The sequence below is a fragment of the Colletotrichum truncatum genome (genome assembly GCF_014235925.2).
Source record: "Colletotrichum truncatum strain CMES1059 chromosome Unknown Contig_0002, whole genome shotgun sequence".
Lineage (NCBI taxonomy): Eukaryota > Fungi > Ascomycota > Sordariomycetes > Glomerellales > Glomerellaceae > Colletotrichum > Colletotrichum truncatum.
The window spans coordinates 3,755,142-3,781,985 of NW_027222399.1; the positions used below are offsets into that span (position 1 = coordinate 3,755,142).

Genomic DNA, 26,844 nt, shown 5'->3' on the forward strand with positions numbered 1-26,844 from the left:
GAATGATCATCCAAGAGACTTTTTTGGGAAGTTGTGGAGATTATGTTCGTGTCTGTTGGGACTGACTGGGAAGGGTTCCATCTCCAAAGGAACCTGAATGGCCTCGATGTTGACACAGCTGAAGAATTTGGCCCCACCCGTCCGTATTTTGAGCACTCTGGGTGCATAGTTTCTTATTCCTGATTTTGGACTTGAGACTCGACTCGTTGGGGCAATTTGGAAAATGTTGTCGCCGAGAATATGCGGTCCATCACTGTTGGAGGGAGTCTTGTCAGTCGTCATTGACTGTTCCGAGGCCAGCATATCCCGTAATGCCATTCTTTTTTTTCTTCTTTCTCTCCCATCCCCCCAGCCGGCCGTGTGCATGAACTGTGACTGATGTTGCATTTGATCAATCATGTAGCGGCTTCGTTTACGAGAGAATGCGGCCTCGCTTCGAAGCTGGTGACATTTTCTACCCAATACCAATGGTGCTGCCAAGGGTTCACCGTAGGTTTGGATGACAAACAAGATCCATTGATGGAGACAGCTGCATCGTGTGTCCGGGATGGTCGGCAGAACTAGTGATGGTCGGTGTGCCACAGACACAGCCCTTGGCATGTCTAGCTTGTGGTTGTGGTCCGCCACATCCCTGAAAAGACAGACTGGCTTTGTAAGAAAAGATCTTTTTTTTTTTTTTTCCAATACTGAGCAACCCGTAGTATGGCTCCAATGACAGCCTTTGCCGCATTGGCTGCCGAGTTGTTGACTAGTGACAGAAGGATTCGCCGTTCATCATTGAGACATGATACAACAAACCTGCGAGCTACCTGAATAGCGGCGTCTTCTGGCAGGCTGGATGACGTCCTCTCCTGTTCGCATTCCCCCCATCTCGTGTGTGCGTGTGTGCGGGTGAAAATTGACGAGGATGATCGTAGACAAAAGCATCTCAGTTTATGTAACGGTGGTGGGAACCCGCGCGTCTGCGTCGGTCTATCCCCCCGGCTTGTGGGAAAAGAGCAAATTATCTGATCAAGATCCCTGTCGTGTGTGAGTCAAAGAATGGAGAACAATTGGGGGGAAGGGCCGATCTAATCTTATCAGATGCCCCACTTAAAGGGGAAGTTCTGACTCGGGATTGCTCGGTTATACAGTCTCGGCGCTCGGAAATATGGATATTAGGTAAGCAAGCTGGCCTCTAACTAACAGAGTTTCTAATGAAAATGTATGGGAACTTGTTAAGGGAGTCACGCCAGAGCCTCGGCTGTAACTTTGGCTGGGATGACAGGGGCAAGTTTCTTCTCGTGGATTTTCAAGCACATCTAAACAGCAAACGGCAGGTGAAAAAGAGCGCTCCGAACCGGAGCCTGGTCGAGTTTGTCACTTCGTACTTTCGTTATAACCATGCTGGGGACGAGCGTTGCGCGCGGCACACTTTTCTCTCGTTTTTGAGCATTCTCACCTTTCGCGCCGCAGCTGCAACATTGAGCCGCGTCACCACCACCAGGAATCACCCAAAAAGAAATGTCTCCCTCAGTAGACGAGACCGGGAGTTTGTCTCCCACCAATTCGCGAGGAGATGATGATGAAAACTCTCAGCACCCTCGCAAGCGCCAACGCGTGCGCTTGAGCTGCTTGGAGTGCCGCCGGAGGAAGCTGTCCTGCGACCGCGGCTATCCGTGCCAGCGTTGCCTGAAGAGCGGTACGCCTGACCGCTGCACATACGAGACCAAGTCTGGCGTCGTTTTGAACGCCAGTTCCGGCGTCCCGCCTGCCTTTGCTCAGCTGGACTCACGGAGGAATGGCGAGTTGGCCATGTCCAGCAAGGAATCCGAGATTACCGTTATGCGGGAGGCGGCCAAGGACCACGACCGCATCCGCCGCCTAGAGCTGGAAGTCGCTCAGCTCAAGACTCAACTCACGCGACAGGCCATGTCCTCATTTGATGGGAGCACCGTGGCTGGCACCAACTCACCACACACTCAAAAGGATGAAACTACTGACACCCCCGCCGACCCATGCGCGAATAACTCGCAATTGCAGTCATGTTGGCATCAGTACACCGACGGAGGAGACAAGTCCTCAGAGCTGCGTTTCTTCAGAGGCAAGGAGTTTAGGACGAGGTATTTTGGCCCTCACAATGCCACCATGGCGTTCATTGAGGTAGGTCTATTGAGCTCACATGAGAGCTTTTTTGCGTTTTTTGAGGAACGTTTTTCTGACTTCATCTCAGTTGACTGGCCTGTGTCCCTTCATGAAGGAGACGGCTGATGAGTGGCTGAAGCCAGTAAAGGCACATGATCGTAAGGATCGCAAGAAGCGCAAGGAGGACCGAGACAAGTTCTTCGCCCAGCCTGATCCTCAGCTCGAGGCTCTTCTGCCACCCAAGGAGCAAGTGGACGCCTTGGTCGAGGTCTATATCGACCAGTTCGAGCAAATGCACCGCATCATTCACATTCCGACATTCCGAAGGGAGTACTCACAGTTTTGGGAGAACCCGTCCGAATCCCGCTATGCCGCGTTCACTGCCCTTGTTTTGGCCATCATCGCGGTTGCAAACTGCATTCATACTCACGACTCTCTGAGATTTACCGGCATGATCTCGAATGCGCAAACGACGGCTGAAAGGTGGATCAAGGCCGTCGAGGAATGGCAAAACAACCAAAGCATGAAGCATCGTAAGCTCATTCACTACCAAATCGCCTGCCTGCTGTATCTCAGCAAGCGGGTAAACACCGTTAAGAAGAAGCGTTTCTGGACGAATTCGGGAGCTCTCATTCAGGATGGAATCTCAGTTGGACTACACCGTGAGCCAAGTCACATGTCTGGCAAGATCTCAGTATATAACCAAGAGATGAGACGGAGAATCTGGGCGACGGTGCAAGAATTCGACATGCAAGCTTCTTTCGACCATGGTCTGCCCACGCTGGTGAGCCAGCTGCACTACGACGTGCAGCCACCGAGGAATCTGGATGACGAAGATTTTGACGAGGACACGACTCAGCTGCCTCCGTCAAAGCATGGAAAGGAGTACACGTACTCCTCGTACCAGAATCTCGCACGCCAGAGTCTGCCTCTGCGCATGGAGCTGAGCAGACTTCTCTGCGGACCACCCGGGGAAATCGACTACGACCAAGTCATCAGATATACGAATGACATCACTCACGAAATCGACTCCCTGCCCTCCTGGGAGCACAACAACAACAACACGCACGGAGGCAAGCGCCCACTCCTTGCCTACACCCTGCTTCACATTCAGCTCCGCCAGTACATTATCCCCCTTCACCAGCCCTTCCTCAAGCTCCGCAAGTCCAACGCCAAGTACCAGTACTCTGAAATTATTTACTACAATGCGGCACGAGACATTGTTCTCTTGCACGACAAGCTCTACGAGCAAGGCATTCGCTGCCTCAACTTCCTACGCGAAGACACCCTCACCACGGCCGTCAACCTTTGCAGTGTCACCATGCTGCAGCCGCGCGGCTCTACCAACATGATCATGATCAACTCCCAACACACCGTCAAGCTACTCGAGAAGTGCCTCTCTATGAAGGAGGACCGACTCTTGCGTTGCGGCAACAATGAGCCATGGGGCTACTCCATCATGTGCTCAGCTCTGGGTCTGCTCGAGGCACACCTGGGGACCAAGACGACAGAGCAAGCCAAGGCCTCGTCTGCGGAACGGTTCGTCAACCTGCACTACAAGCTGCTGGCGAACCAGGAGCCGCCGGTGTCGAGCCAGCAATCGGAACTTTCCAAGATCCCCGGTTTGGAGGTTCCGGAAAGACCAAAAGTGAGCGCCACTCCTGACCACTTCTTCTCAAGCTACAAACATTTGCTGACTGAGCTTCCCAAGTCCGTGACGCCCTTTGCCTTCCAGGGCTACCCGGCATCTCAGAACACCGTCGACGGACTGCTGCCTCAACCGCTGCCATGGATGACAACATCCATTGATCCGCAGGTGAGTCTTCACGGAGACTTCTCCCCAGCACTCGTTGCTGACAGTTTGTTGGCGGCAAAGGCACAACAGTTCAACCCCGACTTTAGTCTTGAAGCTTTGGGGTTGAACTTGAACGAGTTATGGGGAGAGTCGTGGGACTTTAGCTAAAGCGGTGCGCAGTTTGATTTTTCTGATTTGCTGGCGGTTTACCTGGAAACCCAGGGAGGGGTTTCCCCTTGATTGTCCTTCACCTTGATTGATTTTGGAAGGGCGGTAATATGGCACGCGTCGCGCTACGATGTTCGGAAAGCTTGTGATACCCATCTCAATTCCTCTCAACACCTATAGATATGTAATAAAAAGCGTGGTCTGTCATGACACGTTACCTGTCCTCGTCTCGTCCATGCTAAGGCCTTTTTGGTATCTGATTATTTTTTTTTTTTCTCTCTTTTTTCTCTCAGGAACCACTTATCACAGGGATGAGCTTCTTTAAAGTAGTCTCTTAATGTGGTCATTCGGGCACTGCTTTGTGCTGATACGAGCCTCGACAAGCAGTTTTCTGCTTGTCATTTCCTCCTCAACGACGATAACCTTGACAGGCATCCACATTCGCAATTTCGTCTTATCCCAGCTTGCACTCTGGCAAGGCTTGATTGACCGTTGCTTGGCGGATGACCCAATGAACGAGCTCATCTGGGGCCGCGGAACCGGATGGAGCCGACTCCTGACTCGAGCAGATTGAAATATTGGAACAACCAGTACCATGGTCAGCCGCCTGGGCCATCTCGGCAACTCATGACCGACAAAGCGGCGCAACTATGGCCTTTCGCACCGATGATAGCTCCAGCAATTCGTACCTTTTTCTTACCTTGTGGAACTGGAAGGGGAAGGTTGTTCACAACCTTTAAAAAAAAGCTTCAATAAGGTATTGCTGGGTCCCACCAGCTTTATACGACGACCCATCTAAATGTCTATCGTGTGTCATGGGAACATTCGCTCCGACACAGTCCACAACGGTCGCACGAAAATGTTGTAAAACAGTCCATCACTCAGCGGTTACCGCGATAATAATCAGGAGGCTGCCAACCTGGTGGTCTCCTTCAAGTCCGCACTGCCAGTTAGGCTTGCGAACGCACAACTGAAGCCAGCTGTGAGGCGATTTGGTTCATCGATTCTTCATGCCTTGCCGTCGTCTATGACATGCAAGATAAACATGCCAACCTGGTCTCTCTTAGTATCCGACCTGATAAGGCGCAATTGAGGTGTAAACACGAAAGGGCCCCCAACCTTGTCATCTCCACAACCCAAATCTTTACCTTACTCGATATTCATCGGTGAAGATCCGCTAGACCGCCCGACGAGGCAGGCAAAGGAGGCCAGAGGCACAGACCATGAGTCCCCTACTGACTGAGCTCGAGTGGGAATAAAGAAAAGGTGGGATATCGAGGTTACATGGCGCGCCTACTGGTGGCGGACGAGATGCCAGATCTAGGCACGACAGACAGGGATGAGCTCGGCACCTCATGCATCGAACGGTACCCCTGCGTAAGCCGTCCAAACCCCGACCACCCCTATGCCCTCGTGGCCCCCAAAGAACTGTGCTACTGCGTAGTAGTAGAGCCCGGCCATGTACGCAAGCTCTTTGCTCTACATGGTAGAAATTCCCATGATGTGGTCTAAGCGTCTCTACAGGTCCCCTTTCAACAGCGGGGGGGTTTTGAGCAAACCGGCAAGCGGCACTTACATCCCTCCCCTGGCCCAATTGCGTAGCAGTGCCGTGCCACGGGCGGGGTCGAAAGGCCTCAAGTGACTGATGGTGAGTGCTGAAAGCAGATAGCTCGGAAATGATTGCGTCTGTGGAAATATTGGCTGGCGTGTTGAGGGGCCCCCCCAGTTGCCTTTCTCGTCGTCTTGTGTATGTGCCGCAGATGCTGAGAGGACGACGGGAGGAGAAACAAAATCCGACTATAAGATGACAGGGCGGCGCTGCTTGACCAGATGTAAGGAACAGATCTTTTTCGCCTCGCCAAGTCATCACTCTCACGACATTATTTGCCATCTGCCGCTGCGACAGTTTCAAACATCAGATATTTAGATATATTCCCCAAAGACGATCTCCCAGTTCGTCTCTCTAGATTTTATTTCAGTCGCAATGGCCCCCTCCCTCTTCCGTCTTGCCTCATGGCTTGCTGCCGCCGCCAGCACCGTCTCTGCGGCCCCTATTGAGCCCCGTGCTGTCCTCGCCCACGATGCCATTGTTGGCTTCCCTGAGACAGTCCCTTCGGGTACGGCCGGCAGCCTCTATTTGAAGTACAAGCCCTACCTCAAGGTTGTGAACGGCTGCGTTCCCTTCCCTGCCGTCGACAAGGCTGGTAACACTGGGTACGTTTTCCCCCGTGCTTTCGGAGATGTTTGCAACGCATAAACTAACAGCGCTTCTTAGTGGCGGCCTCAACCCTACCGGCTCTTCCAACGGAGGTTGCTCCTCCAGCACCGGCCAGGTCTACGCCCGCGGTGCTTCCTACAACGGTGCCTACGCCATCATGTACTCGTACTACATGCCCAAGGATTCCCCTTCCACGGGTCTCGGCCACCGCCACGACTGGGAGAACACCGTCGTCTGGTTGTCTGCTGCCTCCGAGTCCGCCACCGTTCTGGGCGTCTCCGTCTCCGCCCACGGCAACTACGACAAGAAGACCTCCGGCATCAGCTTCACGGGCACCCACCCCCGCGTCGGATACCGCAGCATCTTCCCCGTCAACCACCAGATGATCTTCACCAGCGAGCAGGGCGGCCAGCAGCCTCTGATTGCCTGGGAGTCGCTCACCCCTGCTGCCCGCACCGCCCTCGAGAACACCGACTTTGGAAGCGCCAACGTTCCCATGAAGGACGGCAACTTCAACAACAACCTTGGCAAGGCCGCGTTGTAAATGGGGTTAATTTTTCTGATTCGCCATAAAAAAAAGGGGTTTCTTGGTGGGCTGAGGGCATAATTGTGGCCCTAACGGGGTTGATGAGCTACGGGATGAAGATGATGATATTACCTTTAATCGTGAAGCCTGGCCGCTTGGCTGGCTTCAGCGATGACTTCACGCACATATATTACACTTAGTATGGAGCGAGGATTTTGTTATATCCTCTGATGATGGCTCCTTAATACATATACCTTTTTCCGATTCGACTTGCAGTTCCACAGAACGCATTGTGTTAGTATCATTGCAGAGAGTGTGAAGATCTGCAGAGCGCACTGCACGATACCCGATTTTCATCCAGGAACATCATTGCAAACATTGAGCGCCAGAGCAACCGCTGAGAACCCGTTACACCCGGGCGGAATGGTCCGGAAACCCAATTTGATGAATAATAATTTGTTAAGATATTTTTCCTGTCATCGTTCGACTTTCGATCGGTGAAAACAAATGCCAAGTCGGGCTTTTGTGGGCATACGGACAACCTAATAAAAACAAAGTATGTTTAAACACCCGCCCACAGCAAACATGGCTGGGATGGATGTTGCTGGCACAGAGTGACCAGGGGGGCCATCTCCAAACCTGCCCTCCAAGGCATTTGAGTGAAGATCACTTGTCGCCTGCCGAAGACGGTAACATACCTCCGATGCAAGTAACCCAACTCCCCTCCCCCTAATAGCCAAAGAAGTCGCCATGTGATTGAGGCCGATTTAAGCGCTGGCGTTACACCCGAGTTGTGCGTCGATCACCAGACGTTATTCGTTGCTTTTGCTGGAGATCTGTGGAGAGTGAAGAACACGAACTGAAGAACGGATGGGGCCGACCCGAGTCAAGACCTCACAGGAAACCTTTCTCGGGGCTCGGATGAATGGCTGGGAATTTTTACACTTGGACGTGTTCGTATACGCGGATACGTCGGCCATCGAGTTGATTATCGAGATCCACCGGCAACTAGTGTTTCTGCAGGTTGACAGAGCTCCGTTACAGACTGATTGTCGTCGCTGTTGATGTCGAGTTGCGCCCACGTGCTGGTTAAGGTTGGACCTGAACAGGGGCTTTAACTGCAGTCCTTGTGGGCCCAACCCCGCACTCGATATCAGACTAGGCGCGAAAGTCGACTTGCGGAGCTCTTCTGCGGTATTTTCGACCAAGCCTTCAACATCTCACGAGAGGCCCTATGGCGCAACGGTAGCGCGTTCGACTCCAGATCGAAAGGTTATCCGTTCAAATCGGGTTGGGGTCATACCTTTTGCGAGTTTGAAGACTTGGTTTGCTTTTTGCGGTTCCTAAGGTCTGTTATGCTGTGCGCAAAGCCAAGTTGAGCTTTGTTGTGGAAGAAACAAGAGCTACAATGATTTTCCATCCCAGTTGGAGTTGTTATCAGTTGACGATATGCTTCATGTCACTTTGAAATCGTTTAGTTTTCTCAACACTTGCCAGGACCTCATCGTGATGCATCATGCCGATCTCCTGAACTCGGACCACTCAGCCCCGCCCTCGGCAGGGCACCCGGATCTGCGTTTGAAAGTCTTTCTTTCGACAACATAAACTGTTATGTAGATTAACCAGGTACATGGTTGTGAAGTATGTCGTCTTGTATGACTCTGAGAACAATAACTGTACTAAACAGGAAACTGAATTTGAAGAAGTTATGCTGCGTTTCATGCCCAGATATTACCAATCAAGCACACTCCAGGCCAAGCTCTCCAACTTGGATGATAACCACCTGCTTAGTTGGCTCGCCTATGAGACCATGTCGCATTCCGAAGTCCAGTTTCCAATGACGCAACAACTCTCACGTACACCTCTTGTAGAAAGTCTTCGTCGTTTAAGTCCGGTTTCGGTCCGCCAAAGTCACCCCAAATACAAAGTTGCACGACATCAATATAGTTCAAGCTGAGCAGTGAGTCCTGTCGCAGTAGACTCTGTGCCGCCACCAATTCGTCCATCAAATTTGGAACTCCATCTGAATTTTCTTCGGACTGAACACGGAGCGAATCTATTGTCCTTCCTAGACCGAGTTCAAGTAGCAGAATCCCTAGCGAAAGCAAGGCTGGACTGCCATTGCTAGGGACATATTCATTGTTGTCCTGGCTCTCCTGAAGTCTCTCGGGAAATTTCCTCATGACAAATGCGTGCTCGTATTGCATTTTTGGGCCTTTCTTTAAGAAGAAGATGTCATGGCTTGTGAACATATTTGGAAGCCAAGGCGTCTGATGAAGTTGAAGGAAGCTTGAGGAAATCATAGTTGCCAAGTGCAACTTTGCCGGGACAGGCATGCAAGAAAGTGGCAGCTCAAGGATTTCTCTCAGTGATACTACTGACCAATTGTCTCGGTTCGAACTTGATCTTGTTGAATAAACTCCGAATTCTCGCGACGTTTGTAGCGTGTTGTCAGTTATCATGCCATAACAATCAAACTCGAGGTGGTTTTGGCTCTGACGTATGCTTTCGCAAATGTTTATTTGGCCGTTAAACTTTGGACTAATCGAATTGGTGCTCAGCTCTGAGAAGGGCTGTTGAATTACCATGGTTGAAGCCGATGTTCGCTCAGTCCCAGTTGTGGTGGTTGCCGAGGATTGGAAAGGTGATATACTTACCCTCTTTCTCTTCTCGCCATTTGACTTCTGTCTCTGTGGTGGCATTCCTGTTGAGCGTAGGTTGTGTTCAGTCCTGCAAGGAAGCGCTCGAATAAGGACCTCTGTCCGAGAAACGCGCTCATGAGGTTGCATTGTCTCTTCCACTTCTTCGCGATAAGTCAGAGCCAGCTGAAAATAAAGTTTTTGGATGATGTCTTCGTCATCATCCTTTTGTCCCATCTTAACTGATCTCGATACCAAACCAAGGTGCATCTCATGTTCGCAGTTGCATTGAAAGCCGGATCGCAGTGCGCGGTATGTGCTGCCCGAAATATCTCGTACCAAACCCATAAACCGCCCTTGACAACGCAAGTGTCTCTCTGGTTCCATATGAACGTTTCGTCCAATTAAAGACTCCAAAATGCCAACTCCGTCCTTGATTGTTGCTAGCTGTCTCGCATGAGCGGACCTTCTGAGAACAAATGAAGCGCACTTGAACTCTCTCAAAACAGATGAAGCCTTTTTCCATTTGATCTGAATGTTGAGTCAGATGATGTAGCTTGTCTCCTGAATTAGCTACTTACTGTTCCATCCGGTTGGAGGTCAAGTCTCTTCATCATCTTTTGGATGGCCTCCTCCATGTCCTTAAAAATTTCCTCGAATACACAAAAGGACCTCCATAGTCGGGATTTAAACTTTTCCTGGATCGGATCTTCATTCCATGCTGGATCAAATGGATTGTTCACCATAAAATCAATCTGAGAAGAAGGCACCAAGCCAATAAGGAGTTTTTCGCAGACATCCTGGAACCTGACCCTCTCCGTCTCGAGGTTCCAGATCAGGCTGCGAAGCTCGCCATCATAGTTCCGCAAAGTTCGAACTGTTGAAATGCTGTGCTTGTAGTGTTCAAGAGCCGAAATGATGAGGGGGATGCTTCCCAAAATGACTCCCGCCACTTCGAATCCAGACATCTTTGATCTCTGACAAGTTAGAGGAAGTGAGGTGTGCCGGTTTTCTCGATGAACCCTTCATCACAATTTCAAAATCGACTCAATGATTGTCTTGCAAAAAAGCACCCAGAATGACGCGTGACAATCTGCATGTTGCGGGGTTTGCCTTCTACGCCTGCAGCTGTACCCTATCAAGGCGGTGCATGCGGCCCAACAAAAGTTGCGACTGTTGGGGGAAGTAATTGGGAGGTCATATTGGAGGTTAAATACCGATGCTGTTGTATTCCGCTATCAAATTATTTGATGCTGCCAGTCGTTCATTCATGAAAGCAGCAGAACACCCCTGTTTCATCCTCATATGACCATCCAGGTCTCTCGTTCTCTTTCTTCACGCCGCTTGAAAACGATTTATCCATCGAGTTGAATATGGAAGAAAGGATTTCCAACATTGTTAGAGGAATACTTAGGGGCTTCGGCCAACTGTTGGAAAGCGCTCGGCGATCCGAAGACGAGGCATTACAGTCATCACTCCCACTGAAATTGGAAGACGAGCTAGCCCGATTCAAGATCTGGACTCGAAATCACGGCGCGCACCGTATGGGTCGAAACTCTCTCGAACATCGACTCCAAGATGCATCGCATATCCATCAACTAGTCTCCACACTTCTGGGTGACCTCAAAGGGTCTCTTGATGAAGCGACAAGCATTTTGACCGGGGATAAGACACCGTGGGACCAGCTTGAAGTTGACGAAGAGTCACTAAATGATCTAGAAACTGAGACGGAGATTGCACAAATTGCCCTGGACATCACGGAGCTAGTGGACTGCCTCTTGCGCTTGAGCGTCCCTATAAAAAGTCCGGCTCCCCATGACCAACTAATGGCCGCAGACCTGACAGACACTTCCGCCTTTGAGGAAGTTGATATCCAGCATGTTAAAGCCAAGTTCCCAATCATCGAGGAATACCTTGCGCAGCGCCTAGGAAGGGCAATCTCACGACGACGCCAATATCTAAAATATAGAGAGGCTCGCCACCTGGGGCGTTCTCATGGCGTCGGACTCCATGGAGACACGAAACGGAGAGAAGTGGAGCCAAGCACAATCGATTCTTCAACAACATTGCATGTGAATCAAGAACCTTCTTTCGGTTCCTCGGATGATGATACTCAATCGGACGAAGAGGCCTCGCAGGCATCTAACTCTGTATCCCCCACCAGTTCAGAAACACTTGATATTCCGTCTATGCCGGATGAAGGAGCAAACGGACCGTTTCAATGCCCTTTCTGCTATTGTTCCATAATTATACCGAGTTCAGAGACTTGGAAGTAAGCTGCTCAGAGTCTGATCACTACTTCTAGGCTGACCACTATCTACAGGAAACATGTGTTAAGTGATCTCCGGCCATATACTTGTCTGGCCGAAAAGTGCTTGGCTCCAGAGCATGAATTTTCCAGAAAAAAAGAATGGATGCAACACATGCTACAAAATCACTTGAGAATATACCGCTGCCCGTATGGGTGCGCAAGTAACTTCCACTCCCAAACAGAATCCAAGGCCCATCTGATGGAAACACATGAAGTAACGGTTCCAGAACGCAGCGCCGAAGATTTGGTCGAGCTCAGCTCGCATCCATTACCGTCCGATGTGCAGACGAAATGTCCCTTGTGCCCAAAGGACTTGACTTCGTTGGAGGAATATCAACACCATGTTGGAAATCATCAACAAGAGCTTGCTCTATTCGTTTTGTCTCACAAGGAGCTAACATATGCGGGAAAAAGGGAGAACGAGGTAGCCACTAGCCACGATACTGACTACGCTGCATCGGCGGAATACGTAGAACCTACTCCCGAACTGCCTGACATCCGTGAAATGGATTATGATGAAAAACGATCCAAACGGCGTGCGAAAACACAATTTATTAGCACTCTCATTGAGTTGGCGATATCACAAGATTACCATGTGGACATTAATCCTAGAATTGATGATGACCCTATTGACTTATTTGCTTTGTTTCAAGCTGTACAGAGAGAAGGAGGGTATTGGTGGGTCAATACACGCCGGAAATGGACTCTTGTGTCCACCGAGATTGGACTTGATCCCAAGATCATGCCCCATGCGCCACGCGCAGTAAAAGAGGTATATGAGAAGTGTCTCTATAGATTCGAAAAGTCTTTGAAAGAGAAAGATCGCAGCGAACTTGTCGTCGGTGGGGTTTTCAAACGCATTCCGAATCCCTGGGAAGACGAAGGACCTTCTGACACCGTAAGATCTTGAGACCCGATGGTTACCTTCCAATTACATGAGAGATATACTAACGAGCTCCCAGAGAAGTAGTACGGAGAGAGCCGACAGACACATAGAGATAAGTGAGGGGGCACCGGAAACAAGAGACGCAGCTATTCCTGAGACATTGGATGACGACAACAAACTACTGTGCTCTTACGACGAATGTAAACGCAGCATTCCCAGCAGCGTTTTCTCAACCGAAGAGAGCTTTAAGGACCACATGCGCCTTATTCACAACGATATATATGACGCGAAATACAATCCAGTAGAGGATATCGATACAGTTGCCCGCCCGGAAACCCAAGTATCAAAGCCAAGAGACAGCTTGGAAGAGACCAAGAATACAGAATGGTCCGTAGAACACAATTCACTGACAAGCAGTGATTTTATCCAATTATGATGCGTTTACTGACTCCTATAAGCCACTCGAGTGAATACTTCATTTGCAAAGATGGCATAAATGGACAAGTCATCGAAGCCAACATCCATCGATACCTCGGTGGGGATGCTCTAGTACGACCGGCTTACTACTTTGTGCGTCTCCGCTGACCGTTTATCCATCTGCTATGTCTTCTCACACAAGTTGCCACAGGACCCTCAAACTAGCCAAGATGTCAACGGGTACAGCATCACCAGTACTCACAAAGTCACAGCAGTAGGCTTCACACTCTTGTGAGATCGTCTCGAAAGCTAACCTTTTCTTCCTTGGAGAACATTGTTTACAGGCTTAAATCCGACTCTGAAAAGTGGGAGGCGGAACGAGCAAAGGAATCAGTGGCTGACAGAGCTCGGCACGCCTCAACGCAGCCTCAGTCCGAACCTGATAGCAGGAGCTGGGCCAGTTCTAGTCAGACTGGGTCTGGGAAGACCGAGGTTCGAATGAACATACCCGTTAACCTCGTCCGGCCTCTCACAGTTGTTGCTGCTAGCATCTTGTCCCCTCCGCTTGGGGCATTTTTGGGTGCATCATACTACCTCCCTTGGGCGTACACTGCTGTTGTAAATAGATTCATGGGGGAGGGAAAAAAGAAAAGGTCCCCGCCGTTTCACCTGCATCTTGGACAACCTGTTGTAGCTAGGGACTTGAATCGGGATCTCGAAGACGAGCAACGTCTTTCGGATCGGGAAGGATGAGCGAGCTGCCGTATAAGCACTACGAATAAGGCACAGAGGTAGCATCTACATTAGCAGAGAACTAAAGGAATACCAAGATGTACTTTTTCCATTATGCCTCCCAGACTGCGAGTGTGCATCGGACATCCACACCACGAAACAAACTATAGGGAACGACTGCTACCAAGATGCCACCTGACGCCACCCCAGTAGCTTTGCCATGCAAAAAAACGAAAAAACAATACAAGAAGACAATATGAAGATTTTTTGTTAAAAAGACTTCTGAAAAAAAAGGGGGTATGTCATTAGGAAGTGTATTACATCGAGGTTTTTATGCGCTATGAAACCATGACACTGCTGAACGCGTCCGCTATCTCCTCGGCTGTCGGACCCTTGAACTTTTCCGGCGTGTAGCCGGCTGAGAGGCGCTCATGCATGATCTTCATAAGAGTAGCGGGAACGCTCTCGTCGGTTGCTCGGATGGTCAAACGGATCATCTACATATTTGTTAGCCGCGAGAAAAAATATAGTGAGATGGGGAAGGGTTAAACAAACCTGAGTTCCGTAGTTCGGCTCAAGACGCATCAAGCATCCAAACTTGCCCGCTTCAGAAGTATGCAGCACACTGGCGCCGACAAAGTTCTTGGCATTCGGGTCGACGCCATCGAGAATGCGCCACCGGAAGCCGTCAACCGTCTGCCGGACGAAGGACTCTGTAATCTCCCTGTCGGTAGCCTTTCCGGGAGACAAACCAAAGATCTGCTGTGCCTCACGCGGGGCTCCACCGATCTGCTTCCAACGCTTGAAGAAGTCCTCGGCGCTAAGATCTGCAGGGTCCATGAACTTGTGAGCGGTGACAGGTAGCTTCAGCGTGACAGCCTGCAAGGCGCCGGCGAGGTAGCTGATGCGCATTGTCGGGCTCTTGTCGAAAACCCTCTTACACTCGAACATGATAACCTGCTGCGATTGTCCGGACTGGTAGACTGTGCTTTCCGGTAGGTTCTTGACGTCCCACGTGAGCTTGCCCTTCTCGCTTTCGTCAAGGTCGAGTGTTGTGGTGAAGGACCCCAACGCCGTAGGCGTCTTGTTCTTGAAGTAAAGAATAAGACAGGCCATCTGGCCTCTATACTCGGATCTTACACCAACCTGGATCTGACCATCCTCGTACAAAACACCCTCGCCCTTGAGCAACAGCTTGTTGTATCCAACCTCCCAGTTGGGAGACAAGTGAGCCGCACTTGCCAGGTTAGGTGCCTTCGTCTTGGGCTCGGCAGGGCCAATGTTCAACATATCCAAGCCAGCCAAGTCGTTGGCGCCATTGCCGTGGCCGTTCGTGCCATTAGCACCTTTAGCCGGAGGATTGCCGTTCGTGCTAAATGTCCGCTTAAGACCACCGTCCTTGGCCATCTTGAGCTCTGCCACGTCTGCGTTGGCATCCTTGCCGCCCACAACCCAGGTTCTCTTATCACTGGTGTTGGCGTGCTTCTGATGCACTCTGGCTAGCAGCGCCGATTGCCTCTCCGGGAAAGGCGGCATCTCGTCGCATACAGTTCGAAGAAGGTCATCCGTCGCCATAGTTGCTAGTGTCAGGTATTCACATGCTCTCTGCTGGAGCTCAGAGTCGAGCGTATGGCTAAAGACTTGGAAAGCCTTCAGAAGCTGAGGCTTGATTTCGGGGAAGAGGTTGACGAATTTGATGTAGCATGAGAGGATCATCGCTCTAGTGCTCGACGAGCAGGCAGCCACCTTGCTCTGGAGAGCCAAGAACTGCTCAATGGGGCTGCACTTGGGCTGGTCGGCGATGAGATGGCCGAACTCACCCAAGATGTATGCTCCGATTTTGACCAGGGTCTCGTGACAGTGATCTGACTTTACATACTGCAGGGAATGCTGGGCCGCGTAAACTTGCAGTTCCTCGTTGTTCGTCACAATCTGAATGACTCGCTGCCACACCTCATCACTTACGTGATCACCTGCCATGGCAATCAGACGAAGTGAAATGTCGACGTACCACTGGACATCAGTGGCGTAACGTTCCGTCAAGATGGCAATCTTGAGCACCATTTCCTCCCTGATGGCAAAGTCGGCGTTCTGGAGGTAGTGCAGAAGCTCACCAACAATAACCTGAGCATTGGAGGAGTCGCACATGCTATAGAGGAGGTCGAGACCTTTCCTTCGCACACTGATATCTCTGTCCTTGAGAGACCCGATAATGACGTCTTGGTGCTGCTTGATCGGCTCTAGAGTGTCGATGCGAGCTGCAAGATGGGTCATCGCTTCTAATCCCAAGTACCGAACGTTGGTTTCTCTTGAGGTCAGGAAACGTCCGAGACGAGATGAGATTTGCTTCAGCAGCGCAGTCTCATTGTCCAGATGAATGATTAGGTTAATAGCCTCAAATAGAACAGCGTTTTGCGCGTTGTTCTGCTGCACGTTTTTGGTCTGCTCCATGGCGAGATTTAGAATCTTCTGCAGTGACTCGCGGATCATGTCCCGCACATGTGTATCATCTGTAACCATCAGTACATTTCACACCCCACCTTAGACACCAATGTCGACTCACCCGAAGGAGGGAAGTATTGCAGCAAGCGGAGAAGCTTGACCTGGATCCAGGGACACGGGACCTTGTAGTAGAGGTAATCCGGAGTATACTCGCCATCGATGATTATCCTCTTCAACCTAGCTGCGGCCTTGGCATATGCACCCCTGTATTGGTTAAGGTTGTCCTGGGCGAGGGTCATGACGAGTGATGTGATGGACAGCGCCACACCGATATCAACGTCGTCCATCAAGGATATTATGCGCTCCGCCCATTGCGGCTGAACGATATCAGGGTTCTTTCGGTACAGTCGGAGGAGGGTCAGCGATGCCTTCTTCTTCACGAATGCCTTCGAAGTCCTGAATGGCTCCTGTTAGCTCGCGTTTCAACAACCAAAGCTTGGCTGCACATACGGCGAAATCAGAAGCCTGTGAACCTCTCCGCTTAGAGCCTCTCCCATCTCCCTGCCACCAACGTTGGCGATTGCGTGGAGAGCCAGGCAGTTGAACAACTCATTATGATCCAACAAGTCCTTCCGTATGCTGTTGACGACTAGGTGAAGCAACTCGTGCTTCTCGTGCAGAAACAGGGTCATGGCCAGATATCCAATCTGCTTCTCAGAGTACTTGTTCGCCGAGATGAGGTTGACCGCTTCGAGGTGACCAAAATCGACGTTCCATCCTAGGATATAGATGTATAGGAGCTTCACAAATCGTCAACACCATGACACGCCAGACGATGAGAGCCGACCGTACCTTGCACACGTATTTCTTCTTATGGTATCCGCTGAGGTTTCCATCTGTCCCGGGGTTAGAAAAAGGTAGACTGCAATGTCCGTACACGCTCGAATCTCACCCTTAAACTTTTGACTACACACCAGCGATGTTAGCATCTTGTCACGAGACCACAGAGCCCGGTGGAAGACACAATCTGCTACTCACCGAATGTTGGCCAACTCCTTGTTGATTCGCTTTTCCTCCAATTCCCTAGCTCTTGCGTTTCTCAAATCAGCAATAAACTGCACCAGACCTCGCATGTTGGAGTTGTTGCTGGTGGAGCGGCCCAGGAAGCCGCTTCCCGAGGACGACATGGCTGCGGTTGCTATTGGGTTCGCTGGGGTATCGTTCTAAAGTCTCTCTAATCGATTCTGCTCGTGGGGGATATCGTAAACCGGACTGGCGGAGGCGTCGGTCTTGCCACTATGTGGGCTTGGGCGCGGTCTGAACTAGGTGCTTGGGAGGACCGGGGGGTCTGTCTTCTTCGATTCGAGCGGACGATTTACTGCTGCTATAACCGACGAAGGAAAGCTGCTCTGAGGCGAGCGTTGAGGGGATTACTCCATGCGCGCAAAGGAGCTGTCGGATTTGTGATCGAGCACCCAGCAGCTTTCGGTTGCGGCGTGGGAGGTTTTGGGGGGTGGGAACTATTCAACGGTCGATCGGTGGACGGTGGATTCGGCGAATCGAACTCGAAACCGACCGGTAAGTGCCGCTGCGGGTGTCTTAACAGTGCGTCCGTTGAGCTTGCGCGCGGGTGGGAAGAGGACTGAACGCAGCTGACGTACGTTTGTCTCCTGAACGGTGCGAGCGCAGATTTTGGGTTCGCGTTCTTTGACGAAGGTGTCGTTTCCCGGCGTTGCGCTGAAGGAGCAGAAGAGTGGAAAAAAGGGCCAGGGAAAGGGGCTCGAGGGGGTAAGGTGAGGGCCCGCGGCGGGAAACGATACTTGGAGACAGTGGAGGCCCCGGAAGGCTTGGGAATCTGATTTGGCGTGTGGAGATGGTTAGTGAGTGAGAGAGCTTCCGCTTCTGTGCGACCTGCTGCAACCGGGAGGCCTGTCAAAAGAACTGCAGGGCACAATTCCAGAGGTCCCCCAGCGTCCCGTCAGGTGCTTGTGTCCCCCTTCGGTGTTTGCTTGTTGCTTGAAGACTGGGCACGTCAGGGATGCAAGGGCACTTCCCCAAGCCGCTATTTGCTGCTTGACACCTATGTTTGTAGCTGCTGGTGCTGGTGCTGGTGCTCTTGCAGTCTGGAAATTTGGTGGGACCGGGGGGGTTGGTTAGAGCACGAGACAGCCTGTCAACCCTGTGCAGCGGCCGTTAAGGTAAAAGGCCAGTACTACTACGGATAGCGCATGAGGTGCTACTACAAAACAACCCACCTATCATAACCCCGTCATTGCATTCGAACTACGTACCGCGGCCCGCTAAAACTTGGGTTGACTGCTGCTCTGCATCATCGAAGTCCGAAAATCCCATTAGCTGCTGCAAGCTCCCCTCCCCTCGCGCGGTTCAATAAGAAGAAGGAAAACCAGAAAACCAAAAACAAAAAAAAAGAGGACAAGCCTTCTTCTACCTCGCCTCCCCCACCTTTCATTTATTCACACAGACCTCGTCCAAGCAAGGCAACTTGCTCGCAGTCTTCATGTCTGCCGTCAGAAATGTAATGCGACCAATGAACCACACAATCACACGGCTGTGCCTTACGGCCTCGAACCCCCGGTTTCCTACCGGCGCCGCCTCCGCCTTCGGTCCCCTAGCTGCTTCCCGCCGGTCCTACGCCTTCACAGCATCCGGCGCTCCATCATTCCAGGTCTTCAACCGCCGCACGAAATGGCTGCAAAAAGAACGCGCCGCCTCAGACCCTGAGGCCAGCAGGCAGGCCGATTATCTCAAGGACGAGGTCGCACATCGTCTCTGTGAGAGGTTACTCGTATGCTCCTCCTCCTCCTCCTCCCCACTCCAGTCGCAAGCTTCGAACTCAATGGGACGAATACTGATAAAAGATGGGATTTCTAACAGGACATCAAACGAAGCTTCCCCCGCGCCCTTGACCTCGGCGCAAACTCTTGCAACATCGCCCGTGCCCTTACACGAGAGAACCCCGATCCAGACCCGGCCAAACCGATCTCTGCACCTCTCGCAACCCGCATAGAAGAGCTCATTGCCGCCGAGTCCTCTCACGCTCTCCTCCACCGCGACGCCGACCTTCCCTTCAATTCCGATATCAATATCACCCGCCAGGTGCTCGTCGACGAAGAGCACGTCCCCTTCGAGCCCGCCTCTTTCGATCTCGTCCTCAGCTCCCTGAGCCTCCACTGGATCAATGACCTTCCGGGTGTCCTCACGCAAATCAACAATGTCTTGAAACCCGACAGCCCCTTCATCGGCGCCATGCTCGGTGGCGACAGTCTCTTTGAGCTGCGCACATCGCTCCAGCTCGCAGAACAAGAACGCCGGGGAGGCATCTCGCCCCACGTCTCTCCGCTAGCCGACGTCCGCGACGTGGGCGGCCTGATGCAGCGTGCAGGCTTCAAGATGCTGACGGTCGACGTCGACGACATTATTGTCGACTATCCCGACACGTTTGCGCTGATGCAGGACCTGCAGGCCATGGGCGAGGGCAACGCCATCCTCGGCCGCGAGATGGGCGCTATTCGCCGGGACGTGCTGCTGGCAAATGAGGGTATCTACAGGGAGCTGCACGGAAACGAAGACGGCAGCCTCCCGGCGACGTTTAGGGTGATTTACATGATCGGATGGCGCGAAGGCGGAGAGCAGGCGAAACCGTTGCCCAGAGGAAGCGGAGAGATTAACCTCAAGGACATCCTGGAGTCCAACTAGACTCTTCAGGGGTTCATGTACAACTTGTGTAAACCTTGTAAAAAAAAATAAAAAAATAAACGCAAACAAAAATCTATGGCTTTCATTGTTGGCACGTCCCGTCTGTCTGTTTTTGGGTGGGAAAAATGACTGGGCAGAGCTCCTAAAGCTCCAGAGCATGCCCACTCCATCATGAACTTCGTTATCTCGCTCCTCCTCCGTCTTGCTTTCGCTTAAACCCGTCTCCAGTCCGTCATGACACGACCGATAGATCCCAATCCAGCAACGTCGACGACCTTCTCGTGCCAGCTGAGCAGCACGCTCATGGCGCTTCCAACGTTCTCGTTCGTGGCTCCAGGGCGACCGCCAATCTGGCTGAACCCGCCGGGCGCGGCCTGCGGCGGCGGCGACCTGAGACCGGAACCGCTCGAGGAACCGGCCATGCCCTTGTAAATGTACTTCATGAGGACGTCAACCAGCTCGGGGCCGCCGGGGGAGCCGTAGATGGACTTGAGGAGAGGCGTCATCTCGGAAGCCTTGATAGACTGGAGGACCTCGGTGATGGTCTGGAGGTGAGCGTCCTGCTCTCGCACAAGTAACCGTTAGCAAACCAGCCACGTTTGAAGCTCTAGTTACAATTGTGTAACTCATTCGCAGAGAAATAAAACAAACAAACGCACCTTGGCAGCATCAGCGCCATTGTAGACGGGAAACTCCAAGCATCCCCTCAACGCACCCTCGGCATCACCGCCACGGAGCAGCTGCCGCACCTGGGTGGCGAGATTACGAACCTCGGATTCGTCAATTTCAGGTTGCGGCGGGTGCAGCGTCGATGTGTCAAAGTTGACCGCCGAGTCCTCTTGCAGGGCGTCGATGTTGATAGTGCGCCAGGCATCACTGAGCGTATCAGCAGTGTGCTGCTGGATGATGGACATTCTGACGGCGGCTTTCTCGGTTGACTTGAACTTTGAGTGAGCTTATGGGGTTCTTGTATAAGGGCGATAAATACAGGAATACTCGCAGTCGTCGGTTCGTGGCGCAATTGGGTGGTGGCCGTCGTTGGTTTGGCTGGGAACTGTGCCTTGCGTAAGGTCGGGAGGTGAGGTAAGGTAGCCGCAGGCGATGGTGGGGAGTTGGCCCAGTGTGGAGGATGTGGGGTTCTGTGAGGCGGTGCGGCTGGTCGACGAAGCTGGTCCGTGCGGCGCTTGAATACATTGCCAATATCTGAACTCGGTGCAGATCGGCTTGTAAGCCATGGAGATGTCACAATGAAAGACAAGATAGTACCACTTTTGTCAACTAATTATATTTTCAATTCAAACAACATGAAAGTGCCAACCAATTCACTCAGACCGCGACATGATAAGAACTAATAATTGCATGCCATTGTCTAGGTCCAAAAGCTGCCCAACACTCACTCAGGCCCCCCCCAACATACGTATACACAAGTGTTAACCGACTATCCTTCCACAGTCGGCTCTCGAGGAAACCAGGCCACCGCACGCACGGCATCCTCCGTTTATGCGTCAATCAAGTTCTCCTCGTTCTGCTGCACCTGCTGCCTCTGCTTGCCCTTGTCCTTGGCCTCCTTCGCCGCACGCTGGTAGAACTCGTTAAGAATCTTACCAGGGATACGGTTGAGCAACTCCTTAGGGTAAAGACGGAGCAAACTCCATGCCAGGTCAAGAGACTCAAAGATGGAACGCGACTCGTACTGGCCCTGGTTGATGAACTGGCGCTCAAACTTCTCAAGGAACTCCAGCGAAAGCTTGTCCTCGGCAGACAAAGCCTCCTCTCCGACGACTGCCTTCATGGCAGCGGCGTCACGACCAATGGCGTACTTGGCGTAAAGCTGGTTGGAAACATCGCCGTGATCCTTACGAGTCATGCCCTCACCGATGGCAGACTTCATGAGACGAGACAGAGACGGCAGGACGTTGATGGGCGGGTAGATACCACGGTTGTACAGACCTCTGTCGACGAAAATCTGGCCTTCCGTAATGTAACCCGTCAAATCGGGAATAGGGTGAGTGATATCCTCGTTGGGCATGGTCAGAATAGGCACCTGAGTAATGGAACCGTTACGACCCGCGACACGGCCGGCTCGCTCGTAAATGGTGGACAAATCAGTGTACATGTAACCGGGGTAACCACGACGACCGGGGACTTCTTCACGGGCGGCGGAAACCTCACGAAGAGCGTCGCAGTAGGCCGACAGATCAGTCAGAATGACGAGGACGTGCTTCTCGAGTTGGTAGGCGTAGTATTCGGCAGTCGTCAGAGCAAGACGAGGAGTAATGATACGCTCAATCCTACAATGGGTTAGTTTTCAGCCACTTTATCAGATATTCAAGTAACTTACGTAGGATCGTTGGCAAGGTTAAGGAAAAGAGTGACACGTTCCAAAGAACCGTTCTCCTCGAAATCGCGGGTGAAGAATCTAGCGGTTTCCAAGTTGACACCCATGGCACCGAAAACGATGGAGAAGTTCTCCTCGTGGCCGTCGTGAACGCCCTTGTTAGTGACGCCCTTCTGCTGGACGAGACCAGCCTGTCGGCAAATCTGGGCGGCAATTTCGTTATGCGGCAGACCAGACGAGGAGAAAATGGGGATCTTTTGGCCACGAGCAATGGAGTTCATGGTGTCGATGGCAGAGATACCGGTCGAAATCATTTCCTCGGGGTATTCCTAACAAACGTCAGTTTCTTGACGGCGCCCACAAAGTCGAGAGGAGACGTACACGAGAGAAGGGGTTGATGGGACTGCCGTTGATGTCGAGGTAGTCCTCGGCGAGGACCTTGGGGCCCTTGTCGATAGCACGTCCGGAACCATCAAAGATACGACCAAGCATGTCCTCCGACACACCGAGCTTCAAGCTCTGGCCCGTGAACTCTACTTTCGTCTGGCGGTGATTTAGCGCACGCAATACTAGATAGAGATGGCGATGATCTCATACCTTCTTGACATCAATGCCTGATGTGCCCTCAAAGACCTATTCCATCGTCAATCGGTGTTACTCGAGTCATCGCTTCGTTTCGCATACCTGGACGACTGCCCTGTCGCCTACAATATGTTGTCAGCATAAATGTCGTCGTGGATGCGGGTTGGATAGGTAAATACCTCGAGCCTCAAGGACCTGACCCTGTCTGTTGGTTCCATCGGGGAGGGTCAAAGACACAATCTCGTTGTATCTGGGGAATTTGACCTAGGTAAAAGTTAGCGCATATATCCTCAACCTCTGCTGCCCACAAAGCAGTCTGGCGGGCGACACATGCATTTTCGAGGATGACGAGGGGTCCGTTGACACCGCCGACGGTGTTGTACCGAATTCTCGGCACGATCGAGTAGGAGGGCTCCCGCGGGTCACTCATTGCGTCGACAATCAATGAGACAGCGCCCGATCAGAAATCGATTCGAGTTGGAGGGGCGAGGGCGTCGGTATGAAGGGCGTAGGTGGGCGGATGGTTGGTTGATGGGAGGTGATGTACGCGGCGTAACGTAACTGAAGGAGGTTGGCAGGTCAGTGTCGTCTACTGCGCTGCACTGGACTGGAGCTTGCTTCGTCTTGGTGGAGACCGCTCGGCAAGCTGGTGGCGCCGATAAGATAAATCGCTGGGGGGCGCGGGCGTAAGAGCTTCAGTGCCAGTGTCAGCATCAGCTTTGGCCCGCTGTAGTGTGGCAGTGACATCACATGACTGCACCTCCCCTCTCAGACATTGGCTTGGATTGGAAACGGCACGATACAGAGAATGCCAGCCTGCTAGAAGTTCAACCAATTATCAATGGAGACGCAAACAGTGATAAAAAACAAGTCAAAATTTTTGGTTATGGATTTCTCAGTCAACTAAACTACGCTGCTGTCGCCTCACGAGCTCTGGCCCCCAAAACGGCCTTGCCAACAGTGCTGTCGTTACTCTTACCCAACTCCCCGGTGATCCAGGCACCGATGTCTGCCATAGCATCCAGATCGATACCAGTATCCATACCCAAACTTTCAATGAAGTATATCATATTTTCCGTAGCCACATTTCCAGTAGCACCAGGACTGTAAGGGCACCCTCCAAGTCCACCGACACTGCTATCGAACGTGCGAATGCCATGTTCAAGCGACACGGCGGTGTTGACTAGTGCTTGACCATATGTGTCGTGAAAGTGCATCGCAATGTCCTCGTTCCTGATGCCCGCTGCCCGCATGCAGTTCAGCAGTTCCTTGGTCCGCGGCGCAGTGCCCATACCGGTAGTATCGCCCAAAGAGATCTCGTCAGCGCCAGACTCGAGCAAGTCCGTTGCGATCTCGGCCACTTTGTGAGGGTCGACATCGTAGCCCTCAAAGGGGCAGCCAAGGACGACAGAAACGTATGCGCGAACGCGGAGACCAGCTGCTTTCGCTTCACGAATAACCTCACGGAAGCGGTCCAAAGATGTCGCAATGTCGCAGTTCAGGTTCTTTTTGGAAAAAGACTCGGTAGCAGCTGCGAACACAGCGACTTCAACTGCGGGTGTCGACGCATCGGACGATGGCTGGAGCTGCGATGCGAAGGCGCCCGGGTACTTTGCCAGCAGAGCCTGAGCGTTTTGCAACCCCTTGGTGTTGGGGGCGAGGAAGGAGTATGATATTTGTGAAGGCGAAGAAACCTTTCGTGTGAGAATGTGCTCTAGGATATCGTTCGAGTTGGCCATCTGTAAGTGATCCGACGTTAGAAAGGTTTCAATCATGATCAGACCACGACGGAGAATTTACCTGGGGGACCCATTTGGGAGAGACAAAAGATCCGCCTTCAATCGTTGAAACTCCAGTTCTCGCAAGCTTCTCAATCAGTTCAATTTTGGTGGCGAGGGGTATCGCCTTCTTTTCGTTTTGCAGACCATCTCGAGGGCCGACCTCAACAAGCTTGACGTAGTTGTCGCGGGGCGGCTGCTGAATTGGGCCGTTGGCGGTTGCAAGACCTCGTAAGGGGCGGAGCTGAGTCCTTCTGCATGCCCTACAGATCGCTGGACGGATAGAAAACATTTTTCAGGTTGAATTGTTTTGAAAAGGTCAACGAGGGGTTGGTCAGTAACAGGTCACAAAGCAACTGCAATAGCTGGGGCACAGGAGCTTGGCCGCATATCGTCGGCTTCCATGGTCAACAGACCTCGGCCAGTGTCAGGTGCTGACACCCGTCGGCAGATGGCAGCTCCAACTAGCTCCAAATACACATCTTTAAGGTCACACTCTTGACAGCTCTGTGGCTCACTTATCTCACGATAGCATCATCACAAAGACAACCAGGCCAATCTTCGACGTCTCCCACAGCAAGTTTTTGACATACCCAATCCCCTTCCCTAAACAACCGTGCATGTTAGCCTCACCACTCAGCATGAACCCGTACATGAGCGCTCTTCGGGACTTTTATATAGAATAGTACGCAAGTGGTTTAACTACTACCCTGTGATGCAACCAAGCGGCGCAGCAGCGGAGCTAAAGACAGATTGAACCAAATGCAATTTCCCCTGAATGCCGATAATCTCAGTATCAATGTGTGCCTCTTCTCATTTAAGTGTCGCGTCCCCCATGACGCGGGGTTTGGCTGTGTGAACACCATCTCGAGTTACTGCGCTTATACACCGAGTAGAGCTTCTTGAGTAGTACTCCGCAGGATATAGAACACTCAACAAGACAACTACGGAGCAAACATGGCCGGAAGCTCAATCGATGGAAGGGGCTTCTTGCTCCCCTTACTCGCTTTCTGCGTTCTCGTCATGCCTCGGCTTGCGATTGCGCAGACAGCATCGCAGACCGAATCGATACCTGCCATTATGCCCACATTAGCTGGTCCAGCGAAGCCAAGAACAACGCCTTGGGAAGAGCTCTGTACAACAAGGGGTCTCATTGCGCCCTGGATGTAGGTTTCACTCTGCCTGCCAAAAGTCGAAAATGGAATCGCTGACATAGGTTACAGGTCCTACTCGGCCTGCACAAACTCTGCGATGCTAGCACAGCTGACAAAAAGCGATTGTTCGCCCTACGCAACTCGTACACTTAAAGATACGGACGCCTCCGGCGTCTTGACTGATTGTTTATGCCCAGCATACCAAACCATCGGACGGTGAGTTTTGACCCTGCCTCTTTTAAGCCAGCAGCACCCGTAGCTGACTTCCTCCTCAGAGATTGCCTCACGATTGTTTGTCCGACAGAGGCGGCGAACCTATACACTCAACAACTCCTTCAAGGCGTCTGCCCAGGGGTTACCGCCACTGGCAATGTCAATGATACCTTCCCGACTCAGACTACTATGTCAAAAGTCACAGGCAGTGCAGCAGCTGCGGAAACATCAAGCAAGAGTGGGCCGGACGGCGCCGCAGGCATGTTGGCTATCCCTTTAAGCTTTTCTATCGCTGCCACGATAGCAGTAGTTCTGTCCTCATTTATCTGAGATGTGATTTCAATGGTCTCGTTCACATTTGGAGTTCGGACATGGGGCGTTACAGGGTCAGAGTAGCAACCTTTGCATTAAAACCTTCCCTTATTGAGGATGGTTGATTGGAACATACGAAGACAGCTGGCGACGAGTGCCAGAAACACGTCTCATCTGTAGTCACAAGATATGATACCCAGAAAATAATACAATACATACGAGCGGACAGCTGAGGTTCTCAGGGGTGGGGCGGGTTCGGTGTTGTGATACCTGATTCGTATTTTCGTAGCGACTTTTGATTTCTTGCGGCTGATTTCAGTGGACTCTATTAGTGAGAGCTTTAATTAGCATGTGTCGTTGATATAGCAGCAGACAGCGGTTCAGGGGCATACTTCACTCAGCTAAGTGAGGAAGATATGAGAGACGGGGCGAAAGACGGCAATATTTCTTGCAGCTTCACAAAAGTAGTAAGTTCAAATGCTAATACAAGAA

The 26,844-nt window shown here is 51.8% G+C and overlaps 9 protein-coding genes across 9 annotated transcripts; 4 read left to right on the forward strand and 5 right to left on the reverse strand.

Moving 5' to 3' along the window:
• Positions 1 to 1,503: 1,503 nt before the first annotated feature.
• On the forward strand, positions 1,504 to 4,087 carry CTRU02_203959 (C6 zinc finger domain containing protein; the record flags this gene model as incomplete). Its single annotated transcript, XM_070204297.1, has 2 exons — positions 1,504 to 2,142; positions 2,213 to 4,087. 2 exons carry the CDS (start codon positions 1,504 to 1,506, stop codon positions 4,085 to 4,087), a joined length of 2,514 nt encoding a protein of 837 aa, XP_070062060.1.
• Positions 4,088 to 6,071: 1,984 nt separating this feature from the next.
• On the forward strand, positions 6,072 to 6,849 carry CTRU02_203960 (necrosis inducing protein; the record flags this gene model as incomplete). Its single annotated transcript, XM_036733673.1, has 2 exons — positions 6,072 to 6,301; positions 6,363 to 6,849. The coding sequence occupies 2 exons, from the start codon at positions 6,072 to 6,074 to the stop codon at positions 6,847 to 6,849; spliced, it is 717 nt and encodes a 238-aa protein (XP_036574588.1).
• A 1,769-nt stretch (positions 6,850 to 8,618) lies between these two features.
• Positions 8,619 to 10,438, reverse strand: CTRU02_203961 (uncharacterized protein; the record flags this gene model as incomplete). The annotated part of the gene is made up of 2 exons (XM_036733674.1): positions 8,619 to 10,001; positions 10,052 to 10,438. 2 exons carry the CDS (start codon positions 10,436 to 10,438, stop codon positions 8,619 to 8,621), a joined length of 1,770 nt encoding a protein of 589 aa, XP_036574589.1.
• A 3,716-nt stretch (positions 10,439 to 14,154) lies between these two features.
• Positions 14,155 to 17,445, reverse strand: CTRU02_203962 (uncharacterized protein; the record flags this gene model as incomplete). Its single annotated transcript, XM_036733676.1, has 7 exons — positions 14,155 to 14,313; positions 14,372 to 16,326; positions 16,380 to 16,714; positions 16,769 to 17,058; positions 17,111 to 17,154; positions 17,211 to 17,224; positions 17,297 to 17,445. The coding sequence occupies 7 exons, from the start codon at positions 17,443 to 17,445 to the stop codon at positions 14,155 to 14,157; spliced, it is 2,946 nt and encodes a 981-aa protein (XP_036574591.1).
• Positions 17,446 to 18,806: 1,361 nt separating this feature from the next.
• CTRU02_203964 (NADH dehydrogenase) lies at positions 18,807 to 19,975 on the forward strand (the record flags this gene model as incomplete). The annotated part of the gene is made up of 2 exons (XM_036733677.2): positions 18,807 to 19,064; positions 19,154 to 19,975. 2 exons carry the CDS (start codon positions 18,807 to 18,809, stop codon positions 19,973 to 19,975), a joined length of 1,080 nt encoding a protein of 359 aa, XP_036574592.2.
• A 212-nt stretch (positions 19,976 to 20,187) lies between these two features.
• Positions 20,188 to 20,889, reverse strand: CTRU02_203963 (arp2 3 complex subunit; the record flags this gene model as incomplete). The annotated part of the gene is made up of 2 exons (XM_036733678.1): positions 20,188 to 20,535; positions 20,635 to 20,889. 2 exons carry the CDS (start codon positions 20,887 to 20,889, stop codon positions 20,188 to 20,190), a joined length of 603 nt encoding a protein of 200 aa, XP_036574593.1.
• Positions 20,890 to 21,473: 584 nt separating this feature from the next.
• CTRU02_203965 (vacuolar ATP synthase subunit b) lies at positions 21,474 to 23,325 on the reverse strand (the record flags this gene model as incomplete). The annotated part of the gene is made up of 7 exons (XM_036733679.2): positions 21,474 to 22,266; positions 22,317 to 22,642; positions 22,695 to 22,856; positions 22,911 to 22,946; positions 22,998 to 23,017; positions 23,075 to 23,159; positions 23,191 to 23,325. The coding sequence occupies 7 exons, from the start codon at positions 23,323 to 23,325 to the stop codon at positions 21,474 to 21,476; spliced, it is 1,557 nt and encodes a 518-aa protein (XP_036574594.2).
• A 478-nt stretch (positions 23,326 to 23,803) lies between these two features.
• On the reverse strand, positions 23,804 to 24,965 carry CTRU02_203966 (hydroxymethylglutaryl- lyase; the record flags this gene model as incomplete). The annotated part of the gene is made up of 2 exons (XM_036733680.1): positions 23,804 to 24,634; positions 24,696 to 24,965. 2 exons carry the CDS (start codon positions 24,963 to 24,965, stop codon positions 23,804 to 23,806), a joined length of 1,101 nt encoding a protein of 366 aa, XP_036574595.1.
• A 665-nt stretch (positions 24,966 to 25,630) lies between these two features.
• On the forward strand, positions 25,631 to 26,370 carry CTRU02_203967 (uncharacterized protein; the record flags this gene model as incomplete). The annotated part of the gene is made up of 3 exons (XM_036733681.1): positions 25,631 to 25,839; positions 25,897 to 26,043; positions 26,103 to 26,370. The coding sequence occupies 3 exons, from the start codon at positions 25,631 to 25,633 to the stop codon at positions 26,368 to 26,370; spliced, it is 624 nt and encodes a 207-aa protein (XP_036574596.1).
• Positions 26,371 to 26,844: the final 474 nt, after the last annotated feature.